The 22,078-nt window shown below is 37.2% G+C and overlaps 1 protein-coding gene across 1 annotated transcript in view; it reads right to left on the bottom strand.

Moving 5' to 3' along the window:
• Positions 1-22,078, bottom strand: part of LOC117375319 (carbonic anhydrase-related protein 10-like) — a 115,339-nt gene that overhangs the window by 30,300 nt on the left and 62,961 nt on the right. Inside the window, exon 3 of the mRNA XM_055223559.1 lies at positions 6,618-6,760. Within this exon, the coding sequence (XP_055079534.1) occupies positions 6,618-6,760 (143 nt within the window). The remainder of the gene's footprint in view (positions 1-6,617; positions 6,761-22,078) is intronic.

The raw sequence follows: 22,078 nt of genomic DNA on the forward strand, positions 1-22,078 counted from the left end.
TCTGATGATAATAACAATCCATCCTCGACCTCCCACCAGAAAAGTTACAGAAAGGTTTTGGCTGCTTTGAATATGTGACAATTGACAATTTGCAGTGATGGGTGTTCTGCATGTCTGTCTATTGCAGGATGTTCAGTAGTTACCATGGTGACACAATGCACACATTAGCAATATAACTACCAAAAAAGAAAAAAACACTAAATGGCTTTAAACAACACATTTTTAGAAGCCTGTGATCAATACGAGTGTTTAAGGTCCTGTTTAGGTGTAACTAAAAAAACTGTTGGCTAATGTTAGCTAGCCTGTGACTGTAATGTTTAACAGTATCAGCCCATCTGTTGTTTGCAGTTTCCACAAAGTCAGTTCTTTATGGTCTGATTGTGTTAAAGCAAAGCTCAGATTAAAGTCTAACTTGAGTAAGAAAACTTCAGACAGAGCAGTGCCTACAGTTAGCATCACGTCCACCAGGAATGTGGACAATGTCAGCTGCAAAGTATCAATATCCTCTATTATTACAGCAACCGTTCCGCCTCTAAGCGTGACTCTGTTGTTTCGTAAATGTGATATTCATTTGTACAAACAGATTACACAGTGTAGAGATATAGTCATTATGAAAGCCTCGTAAATCACATTATAACCACACGCTCATTCATCCTGAGATCGAAAAAAATAAAAAAGTAACGTATTTTGACTGATTGTTATTCAAGATTTCCATCTCCTACTCCCCCACCTCATTCATCAAAAGAAAGTAACAAAAATAAATTAATAAAATACTATAAAACTGACACCATTCCAGCTCATAAGACTTTGTGAATGTGAGGCAAAGTTTTGAAATCTGGGACGTGAGGTACGATACAAACAGAATGAATCAATAATAAACTAATATAAAGGTACACTGCAGAACTTTTCTGATGGAGCCTTGGCCGACCGCTTGTCTCCATAGAGAGGTTACTGATTTGGCTGGAATGTTCTACAGTCTGGCATAAAACATAAAATAGATATTTCCAAGGAGACAACTGCAGGTGGCACCTCTGGGTCAATTTACAGGTGAGATCTGTGAAGAGGCGACCCTGCTCACAGTAAGAACGCATAGCATCTTGGAGCAATAAAAACACTTGTAATTGAATAACTGCAAAATGGATATGTTTAAAGTCAAATGGTACTTTTATGGTACTTCAATATGACCCTCACAATACGATTCACATGTGCAGGTTTGATTCACACTAATCCAAACACATTAATCGTGTCATACTTTTGCACATAGATGAAGAAAACAGCTGTATAAACATTGCTGTATTTGTTCCTCTGAGGCCTGAGATGAAATCATATTGGTGTATTGGGAATCGAATTGTTGAATTGTCAGAAGTCTGTATCGTTGCATCGCTAACTCTCATGTAACATCACCCGGGCTGTAGGCTTTTTGTCATTTAGTCGATTAATCAATTGATGGCGTCTTAGTCGACCAAACTTTGTCTTAGTTGGCTAAACTATCAACTGATCATTTTATTTCGATTATGAGAATTTATATGGGACAACAGCAGAAAGGAGTTAGGAAGTTAGTGAGTGAGTTAGTGGAAAATGTGTTATTTTTTGGTATTTATATGTAAAAAAACAGATTAAACTCATGATTCACAAGTTTAATCTGTATATACATATTCATAAATAGTTGTTTTAGCTGGTGTAGTCCAGTGAATCCAGTTTGGGTCAGATATAGATATACATAATATACGTAATACCAGTTGCCAGTACTTGTACTCGTCATTGTGCTGCTGATACCACTATAAATGCTTTGTGTCTTAATTTGACACTCGCAGCTTGCCTCTCAGCTAAGTGGTGCGCTCTGAGCAGTGAGGAGGTGTCCATAAAGAATCACTAACTGTTCTGCACATTAACCTCAACTATGGAAATATTTAAGACTCTTTTATAGTTCACAAAGGATATCAGCGCAGTGTTAGTGTTTACGTAGCAGCAGGCTCTGTGTCTAAGTGGTGCTCCTGATGCTTTGCTTGTGCTTGTGTTGTAACTTAGAGTGGAGCTTTTAAAAGAGGTATAGCATGTCAATATTGGTCATAGTGTTGCCAAGTAAGAAAACTGTTATACTAAAAGTGTCTCCTTTAGTGTGAAGCCCATTCTGTAAAGGTGAAGTAGTCAATATTAAATGTATTTCTCTAAATTATATTGGAATCACACTGGTTTCCCTGTTTTGCAGAATTTTTTGTGTGCTATTTACATGTTTTTTTTTTACAGAATATGAATGTGCATTGTGTTCTGCGTCCTGATTGGCTAAAGGACTGTAGATCATTGTCAATCAATCTCCTTCCGTGCCGTGTCTCCAGAATGCATTCATCCAAATTTACATAAAAGTTCGATCGACAGCACTGTCAGAGGAACTGTGAAATATGCAAAAATGTGAGAAAATGTTAATGCCTGTCTGAGAAAAGTGTATAAAGTGTGTGGTGAGGGGTTTTACAGCCTTAAAACATATATAATAACTGTAAAAAATAAAGCTGATTACTTCACACATTTTGCCTATTGCGGGTTATTTTTAGAAAGTAATGAGGGACCACTGAATACCTAACTACAGTGATGTTAGGAGAAATTTAAAACAGCCCCTCAAATAAGTATTCCAATGAAAAAGTAGGCTATACTATAAAAATCCTATGAAATTAATCAGATTTACCACTGTAATAGAAACCCTGTAAAAATCATGTCTGGTATCGGTATCAGCAAGTACTCAAAATGAAGTCCGCGTACTTGTTTTGGAAAAAGTGGTATCGGTGCATTCCTGGTTTTGAGAGCTTTTGCCACGCCCCCTTTTTAGTAATCGATTAGAGAAGTTCTTTAGGGAACTACAGCCCTAAACTTCACTGTCAGTTCGACCATAAGAATCACCGCTTCTCTTTAAACTTCAGGTTCACTGCAGCGAGAGCAGAGCAGTCTATATCTGGTATGAGGTCAGTTTTATCCCCGGGGTTCTACTCTGAGTCCATGTTGTCCAAAATAATCCCACATTGGCCTGTGAGAGCCAGAGCCAGAGCAGGTGGTTCACTTTATCTTCACCAAAGCCAACTGATTAATGCTTCATGTAGGAAGTAATATCAGTCTTACTTGAGAATAATTTGCTACTCTACCCACCTCTGTACACTATATATGGTGTTTTCAAGATACTCTCATTTAAATTTGATAAGGAAAGGATCATAACATATTGAATTTTGTTTTATTATCACTGTAGTATCAAAACTGAAACTGAAATTTTGCACATTTAGAATTGTCTGTATCAAAACTTATTAAAAATAATTATCTAGTGTTGATCCATATTTTGAACACCATAGTCTTGATATTTCTTTTAGTAAGACTTCAAAGAAATCGTATAGAGAAAATATCTAGTCTGATATTCTTAGTTTGGACTGTAAAAAAAAGACATGGAGCTTCAAAGGAATGACTGATGTTTTGGAATGAAATTGAATCCTGTGTTATGTCCTGTCTTTTAATTATTTCATGGTTTGGTGAGTAGGATAACTGTGGTAAATCATAGTTTTACATCAGTTAAATTTGTGGAAAAAAGTTGAGAAGAAAAAGGGGAAGTAACATTTAAAATTTGAAAGTCATTTATTTGTATTAGTCTAATCATAACTATTGTGTAATTTGACAAGTTCAGCCCTTAGTTAACTGTTATGGATGTCACGTCTGCTGCCCATGTACAACCAGGAAGAAAAATACTTGGCAATTAGTATCTTAAATGTAATTATTTGAACTAAGTATTAGTGAAATTAGTAGTTTAACCTGTTATAGGTACTGTAAGTTTACCACTTATGCAACCACTATAGGTTAGTTTACATTATACAGCTGAATAGGGCAATAACACTTTCCTACATACAGGACCAGTCAAAAGTTTGAATGCACTTTTCCATTTTTGTTTTTTTAATTTATTGACATGAATATTTACATTGTAGATTCTCACTTAAAGCATCAAAACTATGAATGAGCACGTATGGAACGCAGTAAACAATAGCCACCCTTAGCTTTAATCACTGTTTTGACATTTCATGACCCTGACATGACACAATCAAAGTAAAAAGCTATGGCGTAATTTGGCTATCTTTAAGTTGAAGCGAGTATACAGAAACCGTAGGGCGCGGTATCCAAAAGTGAGCGGTGAAAATGTGAAAGCGAAGTGTGCATGTGTCTGACTGCGCGCTTCGTTTTAGTTTTTTTTTTTTTTTTCAGCAAGCGCCCGCTACTTTTTTTCAGTTCTACTCCTAGAGGCTCTACTTCTACTACTACAAGTCATGCCGACATCAGCAGCACAGCCTATATATCACCATACAAACACACAAAAGTGGATAGATCCTCTACTGTAGTTCCTCGTTTTACATATCACATAATTTCAAGATAATTTTGTTTCCCATTTTAACATGAAACTATCACGTAACTTCTGAACATGAGAATTGATTTAACTAATCAAAAGTTAGAACAACAATGAAATAGAAACAGACAAGCAAATTAATCAACAGAAAACAAGCAAATGGAGAAGTGTCCCTGAGTGCACCCTGTCCTTAGACCCTCCTCCTCGGCAAGGAAGAAAAAAAAAAGACAAAATAATGAAAAAGAGAAACCTCGAGGAGAACCACAGTGAAGGTGATTCACTCTCAACCTCTGTAATCGTCTGTTCAGGTCTTGTTTTGACAATAGATACTGCACCCTACGATTTCTGTATACTCGCTTCAACTTAAAGATAGTCCAATTATGCCATAAAAAAACATTTCAGGGGACATCATGAAGCTCACTGAGAGAACGCCTCGGGTTTGCAGCGCTGTCAACAAAGCAAAGGGTGGCTACTTTGAGGAATTTAATCTAAAATTTAAATAATACTTTGTTTATTTAGAGTTGTTTCACTTTTTTCTTTGCTACACACAGTAATTCCATAGGACTTGCATCTGATTTTTGATGTCTTCTGTATTTACATAAAAAGAAGAAAGTAGTAAACAAAGCAAAAACAAACACTGAATGAGAAGATGCGTTCAAAACTTTTGACTTTAAATTTACAAAGGGAGTGTGTTTTTTGCATAACCCATGTTGTCCCAGCCCTGTCTGTACCTGCGACATCATCCTGATTATCCTGTTGTTTGTTCGGATGAAAGCACCTGTCTCTCTCGCTCTCATCTGATAAAACCTGCTTTATCTTTGAAGGGCTTATTATCAGGGCTCTTCTACACACACACAAACACACACACAAACACAGACACACACATGCACACACACACGCACTGCTCCTAATGGAATTCTGATGGAAATGTGCAGCGGAAAAATGAATCTTAATTTTCATCAGAGCAGCGGGTCATAAACAGTTCATATCAGATTTGGGCCCATGTGAGTCTGTGGTAATCATTCAGGAGTGTGACAGGTGCAGTCATTACTGGGGCGTGCTGATCAAATGTTAAAAGATGAAAACAGAAATACAAGGATTTATCAGGGATTCAAGTTTGGACTGCACGATATGAGAAAAACATGCAATATTCAAGTTTTGTGTTGCGATGATGATATTATTGTAGTATTTTAGTAGACTTTTTGACACAGTCCAGTTAAAGAGTGGATATTTTACTTCTATGGGGCATTAAGCACGAGCACAGAACATATTTAAATCACGTTGTAGTTTTGTATTATGCTTTTTGAGAACTGTCATGGTGGGAACATCGGTGACGCAGGTTTGTGGGCAAGGCATCGCACAGAATCTTACAGCTAAGCCTAAGCAAGATTTGAACAGGACCCGGGAGAGAAAATTATTAGTCAAACATGCATGGATGACATCTAAAACCTCTGCAGACATGTTTTTTTGATGAGGGAACAATGTTATAACAAGGTAGAAAGCTAAAAAATATCAGGAACGTGACCACCAGTGGCCATATTGGCACTACTCCTAATGTAAACAAATGTCAACTCCTAAGAAAATAAAAAATATTTGAATATACTGAAGTTTTCAAGTTACTGTGGGCTTCCAGTGTTTAGGTTAATAACAGTGTGTCCATTATAAGTCTGTGTATAGTCATAGAAAAGCCTAATTACTTCACTGATCGCCTTGTGTGAAATTATTTGGCAAAAATGAAATGACTAATTTCAACCATTTTTGCATGTATAAAAAGGCAGTGTATAAAAAGTAGAAAGATTTGATCATATGTGATGCACGTTGGAGTTTTTAGAGCTTTCTACCATATCATATACTGTTTCTTCATCAAAAGCGTGTCTGAAGAGGTTATATATATCATCCACGCATGTGTGTAATTTAACTGCACAATTCTATCCTAAGCTCAGCCCACATGCCTATGAAAGCCATGATCCTGCACAGAAATTGTCCATAAATATACAAAAGCAGGATACTTATTCAACATGCCAAATATAGCGTTTTCAAGCCTAATTGCAATTTAGTGTTGAAATCCAGTGCATTCTTATTCACACAATTCACATTTCGTAACAGTCACTCCAAAAGAATAGGTTAAACCAAACAGCCAGAAGTACTCCAACCTTCCACTTTATCATTTTCTCTTCTACCTTGATAACAGACAAGAGTTCAGCATATGCCAGGCCAAATGAGTATCTGTGAATATACCGCAGGGTCTTACCTTCCGCCCCCCAGTGTTGACCTTGATAGGGGTCAGGTAAGGGTCAAAGATCATATGACTGGTCTCCACGTCGATGGGGGATTGCCTCTTTCCGATGGCGCACAGGTTCCATGCTGAGTTGACCAGACCCCAGAAGGACGGCACTGCAGAGGAGCACAAAGATGGAGAGTTCAAATTGTTTGTGTGTTTAAAATCTGTAGAGTTTGAAGCACATTTGACTTTTTCATGTTTTTCTAATTATGACATGGTTTGGTGGGACAAATAAATATCTATCATAGTTTTACATCAGTTAAGTGGATGTTTGTGGAAAATAAAGTTCAGAAAAACGCACAAGAATACAGGAAGTAGTGGCGAGTTTAAACATTCATTTAGCAAAACAAAAGGTGGAGCCATCCATGTATTGTTATTTGTCAAAAAAATAGCTCTGACCCTTATTTATAGGGTCAGAATTCTATACAGGAATTTGCTGCTCTACAGTGGCTGTTTAACTGTTGTAAATTTGTTGATCTGGTTTATGATTAACATCTCTGTAATCAGGACTATCCCTTTCCCTTTAAACAAAAACTTGTACAAAGTGCAACAAAGTCTTCTTGTGACCACAAATAACAGTTACATTATGTACATCATTCAGTACAGAAGACATGATTGTTGTCAGTTGAAATAACTTTAAAAATAAGATTAATATGACAAGTTTGTGGAGTCCATCCATAACAAACAATGAATGATAAGGTTCAACATTTGTGGATCATAAGTTTGGAGATTTATTTAAAAAACAGTGACTGTTCCACATAGGCCCCGCCCTTCTTCTGAAATTATGACATCATCAAATTCTATTCTGACAGCCATAGATGAACATTTAGCAAGAGAAAGACCTGTCAAAATGCAGTTTTATGCATGGTTTATGTAGTAAAAACACCTCAAATTGAATAAATGAAAACAAGTTTTATGCCATGAATTCCATGGTTGCCCTGGTTGTGCCCTGACAGAAACAACAGAGTGGTGTCAGAGTGAGGCTGAGAAGAGGCTTCAGAGTTAACCTGGCTCCCCCTAGAGGCTGTGCCCAGGCTGCAGGACACAGAGGACACAGAAGAAGGACACTTTTGTCCTGAGATGCACTGAGACTTTTACTTGAGCTTTCTATTATTATTGTATTTTAGTGCTCAATGTGCTTAAATTGCCCCTTGGGGACAAATGAAGTGATATTGACTGATACTGTGTAACATTCCTGGAAAGTAACAATATCGCCATTCAGACAAGCAGGAAGTGAGTCATTCACCAGAAAAGGTAAGATAACACCAGATTTATTCATAACATCTTCTTTGTTTCTGTTACTCTAATTTTGCAGGTTTTCATATCATTTTAATGTATGAATGCTTCTGTCTGTGATCAGAGCAGATTTTCATCTTTTGCATTTAAGTTAATAGTGATTTAAAATGTCTCTATTGTCCATTTTAGGTCAGATTCATATGTATATATGCATATACTCTAATACACTTACTGCTTTTTCTTCAATTAAAAAATACAAAACAAGTCAAGACCCAATAGTGCAACCCCGCTGTTGTGGTAACGGACCTACCAGCATAGAGCCTCTCTGGAAATGTCCGATTACTTTTGGTGCAAAATGTATAAAGTTTGGATGGAGGACTGAAAAAACCTGTGGCTGTTTCATAAGAAATATGATTGTGTCATGAATCAGCAGGTAAAACTTTTGTATTAATCATATATTTCACATATGTCAGTTATCAGTTATTTTCAAATATAAAATAGTAAAAATATCTTGAAACTCCATGAATGAAAAAAGGCATGATCTGTCTTCTCAGCTCCTCAATAGGGATGGAATGATGTTCAATCTCACGGTACGATCATGCTATTCACCTTATGGTACAATATGTATTGCAATATCTTATGGACTTGAGAGTGCAGTTTCTTCATGTCTGCTGTAAATAAACAGATGATTTTCTGAAAATAAAGGAGAATGAAACATTTATTAAATGGGGTTGTTACAGATTAACGGTGATAGGTGCTGACCTAATGTCTAACTTAAAATTATTTTGCGAGGCAAGGCAGGTTTATTACAGCACAATTCGTACAAATAAACTTGCTCCTCCTTTATTTTCAGAAAAGCATAAAACTAGTTTAAACACACTGATGTAAAATGTACATATATTTATGAGGTGTATATTAAAAGCTGATTTATGAGTGTTATGCCAAAAGTGAAATTTATAGATGATGATTTACACTTAAGGACATAAAAGTTAAATTTTCCTTTCAAAAGCTCCTTTCACAGATTAGCATTTTGCCGTTTTTCTCCAAGGTATCAGAGAAGATTGTGGTAAATCAACTCATTCTAATGACACCCTGCAATTTCAGTTCTGCCCTCAGTATTCAACCAAAAAGGCCAATTGCTATTTTATTGAACAACTTAAATTAGCAATCAATAACGGACAAATGGTTGGTGCAGTCTTTTTAGATCTAAAAAAGGCCTTTGATCTATTACACCATGATGTTCTTATACAAGATCTGGACACAATTCTGAGAAAACAACACTACAGCGGTTTAAGGCATAACCTGGAACAAATGCATCAATGTGTAATAATCAACAATGAAAAATCATCCTTTTTAACATTGAAAACACTCAGTCCACATCCTTTTCACTATGTCAATGACCTACCAAACACCCGTCGTGAGGCTGGTATCCAAATGTACACAGGTGATCCAGTTGTGTGTGTGTGTGTGGGTGTGTGTGTGTGTGTGGGGGTGTGGGGGTGTGTGGGGGTGTGTGGGGGTGTGTGGGGGTGTGTGTGTGTGTGGCAATTCTATGGAATCTATTACTGCTTAGCTTCAACGACATCTAGAAGCGTTATGGTTTCACAACTCTGGACTTCCTCTTAATGTCAGTCAAACAGTGTCAGTTTGTTCCTCACGTACTGTTGAGAATCACCATCTGACAATTGATGGACAAGACATCGAACAAGTGAAAGATGTTAAATATTTAGGCCTTTTTTCTGGACTCACATTTATTATTTAAGTCACGTTAAAAAGTTTGTAAAAACAATAAAGCCAAATTGGCTTGCCATTCCATGCTGTAAATGTTTTCATGCGTGCTATGATTTTTTTCCCAGATCAGTTATTGTTTCACCTGCTCGACACAGAAACAGCATCTACAATGAAGCCACTGAGACTTATCTACAATAAGATAATAAGACAAAATATTAGAGCTCACTATTGCCAGACATTGCAGAGATTACACTTTAGCTTTGAAAATTTTATTAGGTTTTGTAATTTAAAATGAATGAATAAATGATTGAACAGTAGAGCTCCAGGTGTCCTCAGTAAGATCAAAGTCCCAGAGCAGTGGGCTCATCACACAAGGAGTTTCTAATGGGAATGTGAGGGTCCCCCTGAGAAAAACATCCTTCAAGACAGCAAAAAACAGGTGCAACATATTTAAATAAATTTATAATAGCCATCTAAGGACGACCGCTAGTGAGCAGTCAGAACATGTCGGGTATGAAAACAAACTAATCTGGTCTGAAAAAAGAATAGACCCAAAAAAAAAAGGTGGGTCTTGAGCCTGCTCTTAAAAACATGAACGTCCTGTGCGCCCCTGAGGTACTGCAGCAGGCTGTTCCATTGACAATGGCCATAATACTGGAAAGACCCCTCACTGTGAGTGCTTTGGGAATGACTAGAAGGAGCCTGCATCGGAGGAGCAGAGGACCCACGAGGGTTCATAAGGTTCTGAAAGAAGGCCCAAGTAAAAGAACTTTAAAATCAACCCTGAAACACACAGGGAGCCAATGCAGTGATTTTAAAACCAGGGTAATGTGGTCCTGCCCTCTGGTCCTAGTCACAATATGTGGTGCTGAATCTTGTATTAAAGTCTTATGTTTGGAAGTGCGCTATCTCAGAAGTGCAGGACCAGTTCCTTTTGCAGCCTTGACTGACAGCTTTAACTGACAGCTTTGACTGACAGCTTTGACTGACAGCTTTGACTTACAGCTCCTCTTTTGTTTGATCAATATTTTACTTCAGTCCAGTGCAGCACCTGAGTCCTCAGAACCTATATGGTTCACAAATTAGTCTGCATCCACTAACAATCACATCTACATTTGCTTAAATCTTAAACCTCAAACGCCTTTAGTACACTAACATTTTTCTTTACCTACATCAACAACATCTGTTCTCACAAGAAAAAAGCCTTTTTTGGGTCTGTGTAATGTGCTTTGATTCATCACAAAGGATAGACGCTAATAAAAATAACTGGCTAATGCTATCTGTAGGCTAATGCAACGAGCACAGGAGCTGATTTGTGGAGGTAAACATGTTTGCAAAGGTGATTTTGCATGGCTCCATGGACATGTTACTTAAAGTTATATCTTATATCTTATATCTTATATATATATATATATATATATATATATATATATATATATATATATATATATATATATATATATATATATATATATATATATATATATATATATATATATATATATATATATATATATATATATATATATATATATATATATATATATATATATATACACATACATATATATGTTTTATGCTGGTCACCACTCAGCTCTATGTTCCCACATTTGTTAGGTTGTAGTGTTATGGTTAAGGTTAAGGACTGGTTTTGAAATTATGGTTAATGTATGTAATAATGTTATGTATTTTTGCCACTTTCTACCATGTTACAATATTGTTTCCTCATTAAAAACATGCCTGAAGAGGTTTAGGTGTCATCCGTGCATGTTTGAGTAATCAAGCGATCTCTCCTGGGCCATATACAAACCCTCCTTACAGTTAGCAACCTGCTCTAAGTGTAAAACAGCATGTCTTTAGGTGAAATCATTAAACAAACACAGATCTAAACACATCTCAGATATTGAACAGCTGATCATTTCCAACAGTACACTTGAATTTCTGCTCAGATGAGAATCACTGAAAAATGTATTAAACCAATTACCAAGAATAAGAGCTGATTTAGACAAAAATATTATTTTAATGGAGCTCAACCAAGAAGATTATTAGCTATGAAATTAACTATGTGTGAAAACCTGGCAACCATAATCACAATCAAATTCAGCTCTGGTCACTTAACCACTAAGCCTAATACTTTCATTGAAAATGATATCTCTGTATTCATCAGAAAAAAAATGTTACTAAGCAGACAACCCTTTGCACCTGCCACACCTCTCAAAACAAGACTAGATGCCCATATTACACAACCTGAATTTTTCACAGCTCTTAAATCTATGAAAATCAAGGCTGTCTACTTCATATTATTGAAAACCATTGATTCTTCTAAAGCCGCACATTCTTTGAATGCAGAGAAGGTATTTGATCACCTCAAATGGAGCTTTTTGTGGTCAGTCTCAGAAATTCCGCTTTGGTTCTAATTTTATTTCAACAATTATGATTCTATATAATAACTCCTTGGAAATGGTACTAAATATAGACACATATACTCTCTCAACCATTGAATTTATCCTGTGGCTCCCATCAGGGTTGTCTGTTTTCATCATTTTTATTTACAATTACTACTGAACCCGTGGCTCAAGCCATCTGCCAGTCGAGCCTTCACAGACCTATTAGTATCCTTAACACCACACACTTCATATCTTTATATGCAGATGATATATCACTGTACCTGAAGGATGTCGCTAATTCACTTCTCCACCTTATTGACATTGCCAATAACTTCAGCCTAAACTCTGACTATAAAGCCAATTGCAATAAATCTGTCATACTCCGTCTTAATCTGGCAGCCTCCCAGACAAGCTCATTATTTGACATACCATTGTTTGGTAAGTTTTAATTTTTCCATCCCTTTCAAATATTATCAGAAACAACTACGAAAATTTGGCAGCGACTGTAGAGGCAGATTTACAGTGATGGGATTCTTTCACTATCCTTTCTTGGGCAAATCTCAGTCATAAAAATGAACATCCTCCCTCATATCAATTTCATAAGCTCAATGGTTCCGCTCTCATCTTGTACGAGATACTGGGAGAAGTTGCAGCTGGGTAAAATTGTCTTTATTACATAAATCCAAAGATGAGCGGGGCTGTGGTGTCCCAAACTCTGAGTGGTATCATTGGTCATTCAATATTTAGGCCCTATACCAATGATTACACCCAGCCTCTACTGCCTCCTGGAGATGGGGCAGGGCTGAGGAACAGTTTACGGCTTTATGTTTTCTCAAGTAAATCTTGTAACTACCTTCTGCTATTTTTTACCTTATTAACTACAGCAGGTTTACTCATATATTTGATGTTATGTTTTAATATTGTAATGCATCTCCTTTTTTTGGACATCGCAGTATTCTTCTAAAATGTGTCTTTAACTTCCAAAGTGCCCAAACCCTGATGCAAACAAGTCCTTACTGTTGCAGTGAGTGATAGCTGAGTGGCTGAGTGAGTTGCTGCATGGTCTCCAGAAACTATTTTTCTACCATCTCTGGACCAAAAACAGCACTTAGAACTATGAGTATCAGTGACCTTGTGTCATGAAACTTGGGAATTCACAAGATAGACACACATTTCTGCACATTTTTGCCAAAGCAGAGGAGCTCTGCAGTATTACAAATCAACCTTCTATTTGCTGTGTAGATTTTAGATCTATTTATTGTTATTTTATTGTATTTATTTATTCTGCAAAGGCACCGTGCATATTTACAATTAATATATTCTTGTAATACAAATCAGTACAAATGCCAAAAGACAAGGCTGCATTATAATGTGCAGTGGACAAACAAACATAAATGGGGACACAGTGCAGACTTATATGAGGACATGGAACACACAGACTTATATGAGGACATGGGACACACAGACTTATATGAGGACATGGGACACACAGACTTATATGAGGACCTGGGACATACAGACATACATGGGGACACGGGTCAATGGGGGTGGGAAAGTTTAGATATTAAGATAGTATGATGGAGAGTATGGAAAAACTAATAATAAGAGAAAAAAGTAACAAAGTTCAGAGATTCTATCATATGTGTCAAATCAAGGCCCATGGGCCAAATGTTGCACGCAATGTCATTTCATATTTCCCACAACAAGTTAAATTAAAAGGTATGACTGGGTTAAAATGTAAGTTTATCAGGAGATAGCACATTATATAGCCATATTTTTTTACATCAATGGAAATACATATGCAATATTTGTAAATGGAATAAGTAATACATACAGAAAGTTTAAACAGTACGTACATTTATTTTACATTACATCGGGCCCTTTGAGAGTGACCATTTTCCTGATGTGGCCCTCGGTGAAAATGTGTTTGACACTCTTGGATTAGATAAATAACTATATGAAAGCAAAAGTAAAGAGGATGGAAAAATAAATAGATGTCAGCAAGAAATTCTAATAGTCTACACACATAGGCCAATAACTGTCAATATTAGGTCTGGGGGTTCTTAAGTACATGCTGCTCAAAGACATCAACTCCTACCTCCCCACCAGGTTGCCATCTTGTCCCTATACTTCCCTATACTAATTGCTTGTTTGTACGTTTTTTTCTTATTACTTGTCTAAACTTGTGTGTTGTGAGGTCAGGACCAGAGAAGTATGACTCTGGCCAGAGGGAGGATGTCTGACAAGGCCCAAGTCCACACTCTCACATCAAGTCCACTCAGCGATGTCCTGCCTGGATGTATGCTTTATATCCATGACTGATTCAGTTTGTACATAGAGAAGAAGTAAGAAGACATTTTCCACCAGGCTGACAGAGTTGTGGAGATGGTGATGGATTTGAAATAGTTTTGTTTTTAAATGACTGGAATAAAAAGGCTAGATCGACTAGAGCTGTGTTTTGGCATTGATTTTGTTATAAAAGTGCCCAAGCTTTAATGCAGTGTTGGCTGTTAATCCAGATATATTGAAATTGCGATTGAGTTGCTATTTTGTAATGTTGTTTATAAAATCCTTCTTTTTTTTTTTCAATAGAACTGAGTATGAAATTGAGTGATATGACCCACTTGTCAGTTGGGGTAGTTGGGATCGTGGAGGTGATTTGGGGTATATTTTCATTTTTACTGCATCGATTCGTCCAATTAGTGTCAGTGGTAAATGTTTCCCACAGCTGAGATTGTCATGTATTTTCTTGAGTAATGGTGTGTAGTTGAGGTGGAAGAGCTCTGACAGTCTGGCGGAGATGCTAATACCCAAATATTTTGCCCAAGTGAATAGAGGTGCAGAGATCCTGGGCTGCAGTGGAAAAATCATTGATAACTGAAGTTTCTTGTAATGATGTATGTGGGTTTTGTAAATGCAATAATAAATCATCAGCATAAAACCTAAGCTAATAGTATTCTTTACATGCATTTAATCTATTTTAGCAACCACCATCCCGGAAGTAAGAGCTGCCTGACTGACATTTGGCAATTTGGCTGCCTGAATAAAAGCTGTTCTAAAGCCATGCACACGCCCAAACATCCCTGAATGTGAATATTAATGATGAGCCAAAGGGTGAGAGCTAGGGATGAGTTACATTTATATAGAGACTTCCTCCTTTGAAATGTAATGGAGCTTTCATCAAACATGATTTTTTTCATTCAACAAAGAAGTTATACTTGTGGGAGACCTGAATATAAATTGGGATAATAAAAGTGACAGGAAAAAGCTTGAAGAGCTCAGAAACCATTTTGGTCATACACAGATTATCAATGTATTCTTCAACAAACCAGAACGGGTAATAAAAACACATTTTTTCATTGGCCAGTCAAACCATAGTACAATTTTCAGCTCAAGAAACCTGACCAAGAAGGAGGTCAACCGCAAAAGCTCTGATTGGTAAAACAAGTCAAAACACTGAAAAAGAACTTAGATCTTGAATTTCTGTGGTAAGGGATGAATTTGGAGCATCATAAATCTTGTTTCATGTACCTGTGATTCATCTCAATATATCAGTTACCCAAGTAGTCGTTCCTCTGAAATGGAAGGTGGCTAAATATACACCCATCTACAAATGAAGGGATAAGACCCTGCTAACTACTGACCATACGCAATTCAGATTTTGATCTCACCATTCGACTGAAGCGGCTGTCTTTGTGTTTTTAATGATAAGGTCAAATCATACGTGGATAAAAATAGTTCCGTAGCCGCTGTCTTTATTGATTTTAAACATCTGTTAATCATGTTAAGCTCTTCTCTAGACTTTCTGCATTCAATTTTACTGAGCATACAGTGAATTGGGTACAGTCCTATCTATCAGGCAGACAGTATGTGTGCAAGTAAATGATAGTAAGTCACCCTACCTTCTGTATACAGCAGGGGTCCCTTAGGTGTGGATTTTACGCCCCTACTTTTCTCACTTGTTAACGACCTACCTAATGATGACAAAGTTATCATCACACAACTCAAACGTGCTCATGACGTTGCTCTTCAACTCTCTGTAGCCTCAGGGGATTCATGTCTTTGCTTAAATAAAAAAAAAATAAAAAAAAAAAACTGTATCAATATTCTGTCTGCCTTGGTCCCAACAGAAATCTATGTGGTATTAGATTCAACATCGCAAAAAACTAAAAAAAAAAGTCAATTTGAATATATGAAATGTTTAACACATTCAGGCATCCTTAACAGATAAAGCAGCAGTCACATTTTGATACTGTCTCATATTAAATCTTTCTGTTATAGGCCCAATTGAAGCATGCATTAGGGATGGGAAAATGGCGGCGGGTGCGTGCAGGATGGCAGGTACTGCAGACTCACATCATCTAATAACATCTAGGATGCTGACTGTCCTACTTAACATCAAAAGGACAAAGTTACAGTCTATGGGCATTAAGAAACAACAAACTATGGCACAACAAGTTGTTTTGATTTTCTCATATCCATCTGCATGTCAGTGTGGAGAACCTGGTCAGCTGTTTGTCAGCCTTCACGCCCTATGTCACACACCCACGCTGCTTTTCCACTTGTGAAATCGTGGTATCAATATACTGCCTGTTCGGTGGATTCACCGACATTCAACACAGAGATGATGGACCACAAAGATCTGCAACACAAATGGCTTCAAAGACTTCAAACTTACTTTGTGCGCTGCTATTGTTTTGTGGAGGAATCCATCTAAATCCAGGCCAGTGAGCTGTCTGCCTGCCGTAGAGCACGCCAAAGACATGCCGTTTGCTTTTCATGGTTCTACAAGACCCATCGTGGTAAGTGGAACGACTCATACATTTACAAATGCATGTGCGCTTCAACAAACTTTGTTAACACTACGCACAGTGAAAGTGAATGCCGATAACGTTGCTGTTACCGGCTTAATACCCCGTTACACTCGTGGATAAAAAAAACAGCAGACATTTAGACTGTTCCAAACAGTAAATAATGCAAAAATACTATGGGAGTTTAATATAAAACCTAAAGGGATTCTTGGTGGACATTTGAATATTAGGAGTGTTGTGTCAAAGACGGAGCAATTAGAGCTAATCTGCTGCTAATCATCATTTTCAGATGTGTCAGGAAAAAGTTAAAAGGAGGTGAAGTAATGATTTATGTAAAAGAAAAATTTGAGTGCAAATTGATTGAAAATCTGAGTGAGACTTTGGAAAGTGTGGGTGTAACCAGCAGACTCTCACCAGAGATGTCATTCATTGTTATTGCATTGTATAGACCACCCACAGAACAGGACATTTTCTTTAGAAAAATAGACAATTTTGTTAAGGTATTTCAATATAAACTGGTTGGACAAGAATAACAGGAAAAAACTTAAGCAAATAACTGGCAAATTTCAAATAACACAAATAATAGAGAAAGCAACGTGAATAACAAGATCATCCCAAACACTAATAGATTTGTTTTGTTTTTGTTTGTTTTTTTAGACCAGAATGCTTTATAAAAAAAACTATAATTTGATAACAGATGAGTCTGACATATCCTTACTCTAGTAGTAAGGAAATGAACAAAAATAGATTAAAAAATCACTGTGGACTTCAATTAGGTTGCAAATTATCCTTAAAAAAAGACATGAAATAGTTTCATAATGAAATAAACAGATAAACTGAAATCAATTTACTGATGAGAAAGATTGTCAATTTGCATTTGTAATGAATGTATGAAAATGTGTAATGAGCTCCTATCAAAATACTCTAAACAATCATTGAGAAAAATGAAAACTAAAAAACTGTGTCTTGAACGAGTCAGTCTGGAATCGAATGAAGTCAAGAGATGCCGCCCGATGGAAAGACTTCTTTGGATGGAACTTAGAAACAAAGTGACCAAGGTGTCAGAGGTTAAAGGCAAATTTTTTTATGAGCTTAATTGAAGAAGCAAAAGGTAATACAAAAAAGCTTTGGCAAACCATAGATAAAGTCACTGGACCAGAGAATCATAACGATCAGAAATTGGAAATAGATATTAATGGAAATCTTGAAAATGATGCACAAACTGTTGCCAATCATTTGAACAAATACTTCATTAAATCTGTAAAAGATCTCTGCAGGGACATTAATCATACCTGTCAGAGAAATGACTCTACTTTTGTGAATAGTCAAAATGCTCTAACATTTACATTACCAAGTAAATCTGAGCTAAATTTTGCGATCACTAAGCAATTCTAAAAGTAAAGATAACTGGGCATTGCACAATTCACTTCTAAAAAGGCACACAGATGTTTTTTTCTGACATCTCTTACAAACATTACAAATAAATTAATAGAGGAGTGTATATTTCCTGCTGCTTTTAAAACTGCAGTCATTGCTCCAGTATTTAAAACTGGGCACAGACATAACACATGCAACTACAGACCCTTCAGAATACTTCTTGTTGTTTCCAAGGTCATAGAAAAAGTAATTGCTCAACAAATATCAGAACATCTCAATAATAATAACCTGCTGCATCCCATCCAATTTGGATACGGAAAAAATCATTCCCCAGAAACAGCATGTTGTTATTTTATAGAGGTAGTAAAATCTAAGCTGGACAAGGGCGAGGTTGTTAGTGCTGTGTTCTTAGACCTACGCAAAGTGTTTGACATAGTCCATCACTCTAACCTACTCAGAAAGCTGACCAATTACAATCTGTACAATTTAAATATCTAGGAGTAGTGTTTGATCCAATGTTTAGGTTTAAAAAGCACATAAAAAAATGTGTAACACTAAAATGCAATGTATTTGTCTTTAGACACATTCCAAATACACTGAACTATGACGCAGCAAAGGTGCATCTAGAAGCTGAGATCATTTCTCATATAAACTATTGCATTTACAGTTGGTCTCAAGCAAGTGAGACAACATTAAAACCACTCAAATCTCTGTATAATCAGGCAGTAAAAGTGCTAGACAAAACACCACTGAAGCATCATCATTGTCAAATCCTTACAAAATATAGGTGACTGTGAAGTCCCATTTAGGTGGACATTTTTCTCCCAAAACATCTGTCAGAGTGTATAGTATTCCACTCTGAGTCAGATAAAGCACCAGTTTCCCTGCTTTTGACAAATAATTTAAATTGTGGTTGAAAGACATGCAAATATGTGATCATGTGTGAAGTAAAATGTTTAAAGCAACAATAAGCTAACAATAAGTTAATTGACTCAAGAAGACTCAAGACTGTAATAGGACTTATATATTGCAATATAGTGGTACGTGCAATAGAACTCAGTGCTATATGAATCTGTACAATATAGTGGTATGTGCAGTACAGTGGGATAGGATTCTAACGGGCAGCTTTACAAAGCCAGGTGGTAGTGCAAACTTTTTGCGTCTCTTATTCCTACAGCAGTTCTAATATGTAAATGAGAGTTTACCAAAAGGACTGTGGTGTTTCTGCTCAGTAGGCACACACAAAGGCCTACATATGATGACTTTTATTTGCTACTTGCTGCTATGGCTATTTTTATATTCTTCAATCATTAAATGCAATTAATTATTAGCTTTTTGTCATTAGTTTAGCACTGTGCTCATAATAGATATGTGTCTATAGGCACATAAGCCTCGTGCACGTCGCCTTATCCAAAGCCAAGTCCAAAGCTGCTAAAGGACACACAGCTGATGCACGCCCACGAGAGGCGTGTTGGGAAACCCAGGCAAAACTTTTACCATAGTCAACCAAAGCTCAGTCCGGGACATATTAAAGGGGAGTTGAAACAAAGGGAAACAAACAAAGGTGCACCACATTCACAGCTTTGCCCTTTGGGACTGGAACCACACAGGACGAGATCTTTGTTCCACAACAGGTGCACCTCTGCTAGTACACTATATAATAATAATAATAGCTTACACTTGTAATGCGCTTTTCAAAGCCTCTCAAAGCGCTACACTATAGTCATTATTCATTCATTTCCACACTTGGTGATGGTAAGCTACTATTGTAGCCACAGCTGCCCTGGGGCGGACTGACGGAAACGAGGCTGCCAATCTGTGCCATCGGTCCCTCCGACCACCACCTATCATTCGCGCACACACCACTTTCATACTAGGCAATGTGGGTGAAGTGTCTTGCCTAAGGACACAACGACAGAACTTGGTCTGAGCCAGACTCGATCCTCCAAGCTTCGTGTTGGGGGACCAACACTCTAACCACTGAGCCACTGTCGCCTCAACTATATGTGTAACCCAATTTAATGGATAGGACAGCTGCTGGACGCTCACCTCTTTTGTGGATTAAAAGGAACTGCCTTCAAAATGTAATTATCAGATTAGGCTATTTAACTTTGCGAATCAGCAAATGCAGATTTGCGCTTCTTTTAATGCACTGTGAGTGCAGAAACTGAAACTGCCTATCCTCTGCAGATTACACCTGTCTTTCCAGCTCTTGTCATCTTGATAAATCAAGCAGCACCCACTAAACAACTTCATCAGCATTTTCTCCTCCTTCTTTTTTGTGCATTTTGGCCAAATGTCCCATTTTGCAAATGAATTTGATCCCAGGAGCAAAAACTGCGGGAATCTCAACTGTGTCTGCATCTTAGTGTGTCAATTCAATTCAAGACTTTATTGTGACTGTCACAGAAAACAACAAAATTATGTTTAGAGCATCAAACACTGTATTGTTTTGATGTAAAGTACAATACAAAAGGTGCAAGAGCCCATCCAATAACCCCATAAATAACCCCAGTATAAACATTAGCACAATAATGACATCAGTGCAGCACATATGTAATAAACAGTCTGTGCAGCAACAGAAAGGGCATCAAAAGTAAAGTACATCGCATGGACATACAGTAACATATGTGGGGTATTTTCTGTCATTATGCAAACAATGCAAAGACCAGTTCAATACTATTGTACTGGTGGATGTGGTTATTGTCCATAGGAGGGGTCAGAAAGGGGAGGGGGGCACTGCAACCTCACATCCTGAGGATAGTGGCTGTTGGTCAGTCTGGTTGTTCTGGCCCATATGGACCAGGTGATGAGCCAGTGACAGTTGTAGAAGTTCACCATCAGGTGGTGTGGGGACGCTGGTGCTCCTCATTTCTTCCCTAGTGTGAATTGTGTTAAAACAAAGAACAGTATTGATGATAATGATATTAATAAAAATGTAAAAAATAAAATAAAATAAAAATAGACAATTGCAGAAACTGATAAAAGATCAGTGCAAAGCTTCCTAGAGTTATTTGGTTAAGTCCTTTGTTGGACACCTCACATTTTTGGCTCCAACTGAGAATTAGAGAGTATAATGAGAGTATTTCTTCAAAGGGACACAGATCTTAAGCTTCCTGCTGTCTTACAACGTTATGATTGGGTGTGGTCTGAGGTCTTAGACCCAAAGAAGATACTTGACAGAAGAAGAACTTCCTGAAATCTTAAAGAACCTGCAGTCAGTATCATGTGGTCTGGAGCATGTATTCAGAGAAATCTGTCAGATTAATGATGCCTTTAGGTATCTAAAGAAATGGCCAGTGTAATGACTCACATTAACAGTGGGGAGTCCACTGTACTGAACACCATGTTTGATTTTCAGTTTACCGTCAGTGCAGGCAGATGCAACCTTCATGCAGTTGGTCAAAATGTCTGGCGTCAAGAAAAGTTTTCACTGGGACTACATCCTTGTGATGGACACAGGAATCTGCAAGCTCTAGTGTTAGAAGGAAATGCAACCACACATCATGACAATGAACTGGCAACATTTGTCACAGGTGTAAGAAACATGACTCTGGTGAACATCTTTGGGACCACCAAGTAGTGTCTTTGTTGATCAGAATATTACTGAACCAGATGATAGAACTAGCAACAAAGGAAGAAGTTTGTGCTGCTGAAAGTTTCAGTGACATCATTGAGTTTGATGTTTAAAAACATGTGAAGTACTTTGTTAAGCTGTAGCAGGGCAGTCCTGCAATGGCTCACAGGCTAAAGAGCTTCATCCTCTGCAAACTGCCCTTTCAAATGAAAATTTTGCTTGAAAAACACACATAAAATAGCTGTTTACAGAAAACTTGAGGCTAAGCACTCAAAAACAATGGTTGAGAACACATGTAGAAAAGCAAGAAAC

This window comes from Periophthalmus magnuspinnatus, chromosome 8, assembly GCF_009829125.3.
Source record: "Periophthalmus magnuspinnatus isolate fPerMag1 chromosome 8, fPerMag1.2.pri, whole genome shotgun sequence".
NCBI lineage: Eukaryota > Metazoa > Chordata > Actinopteri > Gobiiformes > Gobiidae > Periophthalmus > Periophthalmus magnuspinnatus.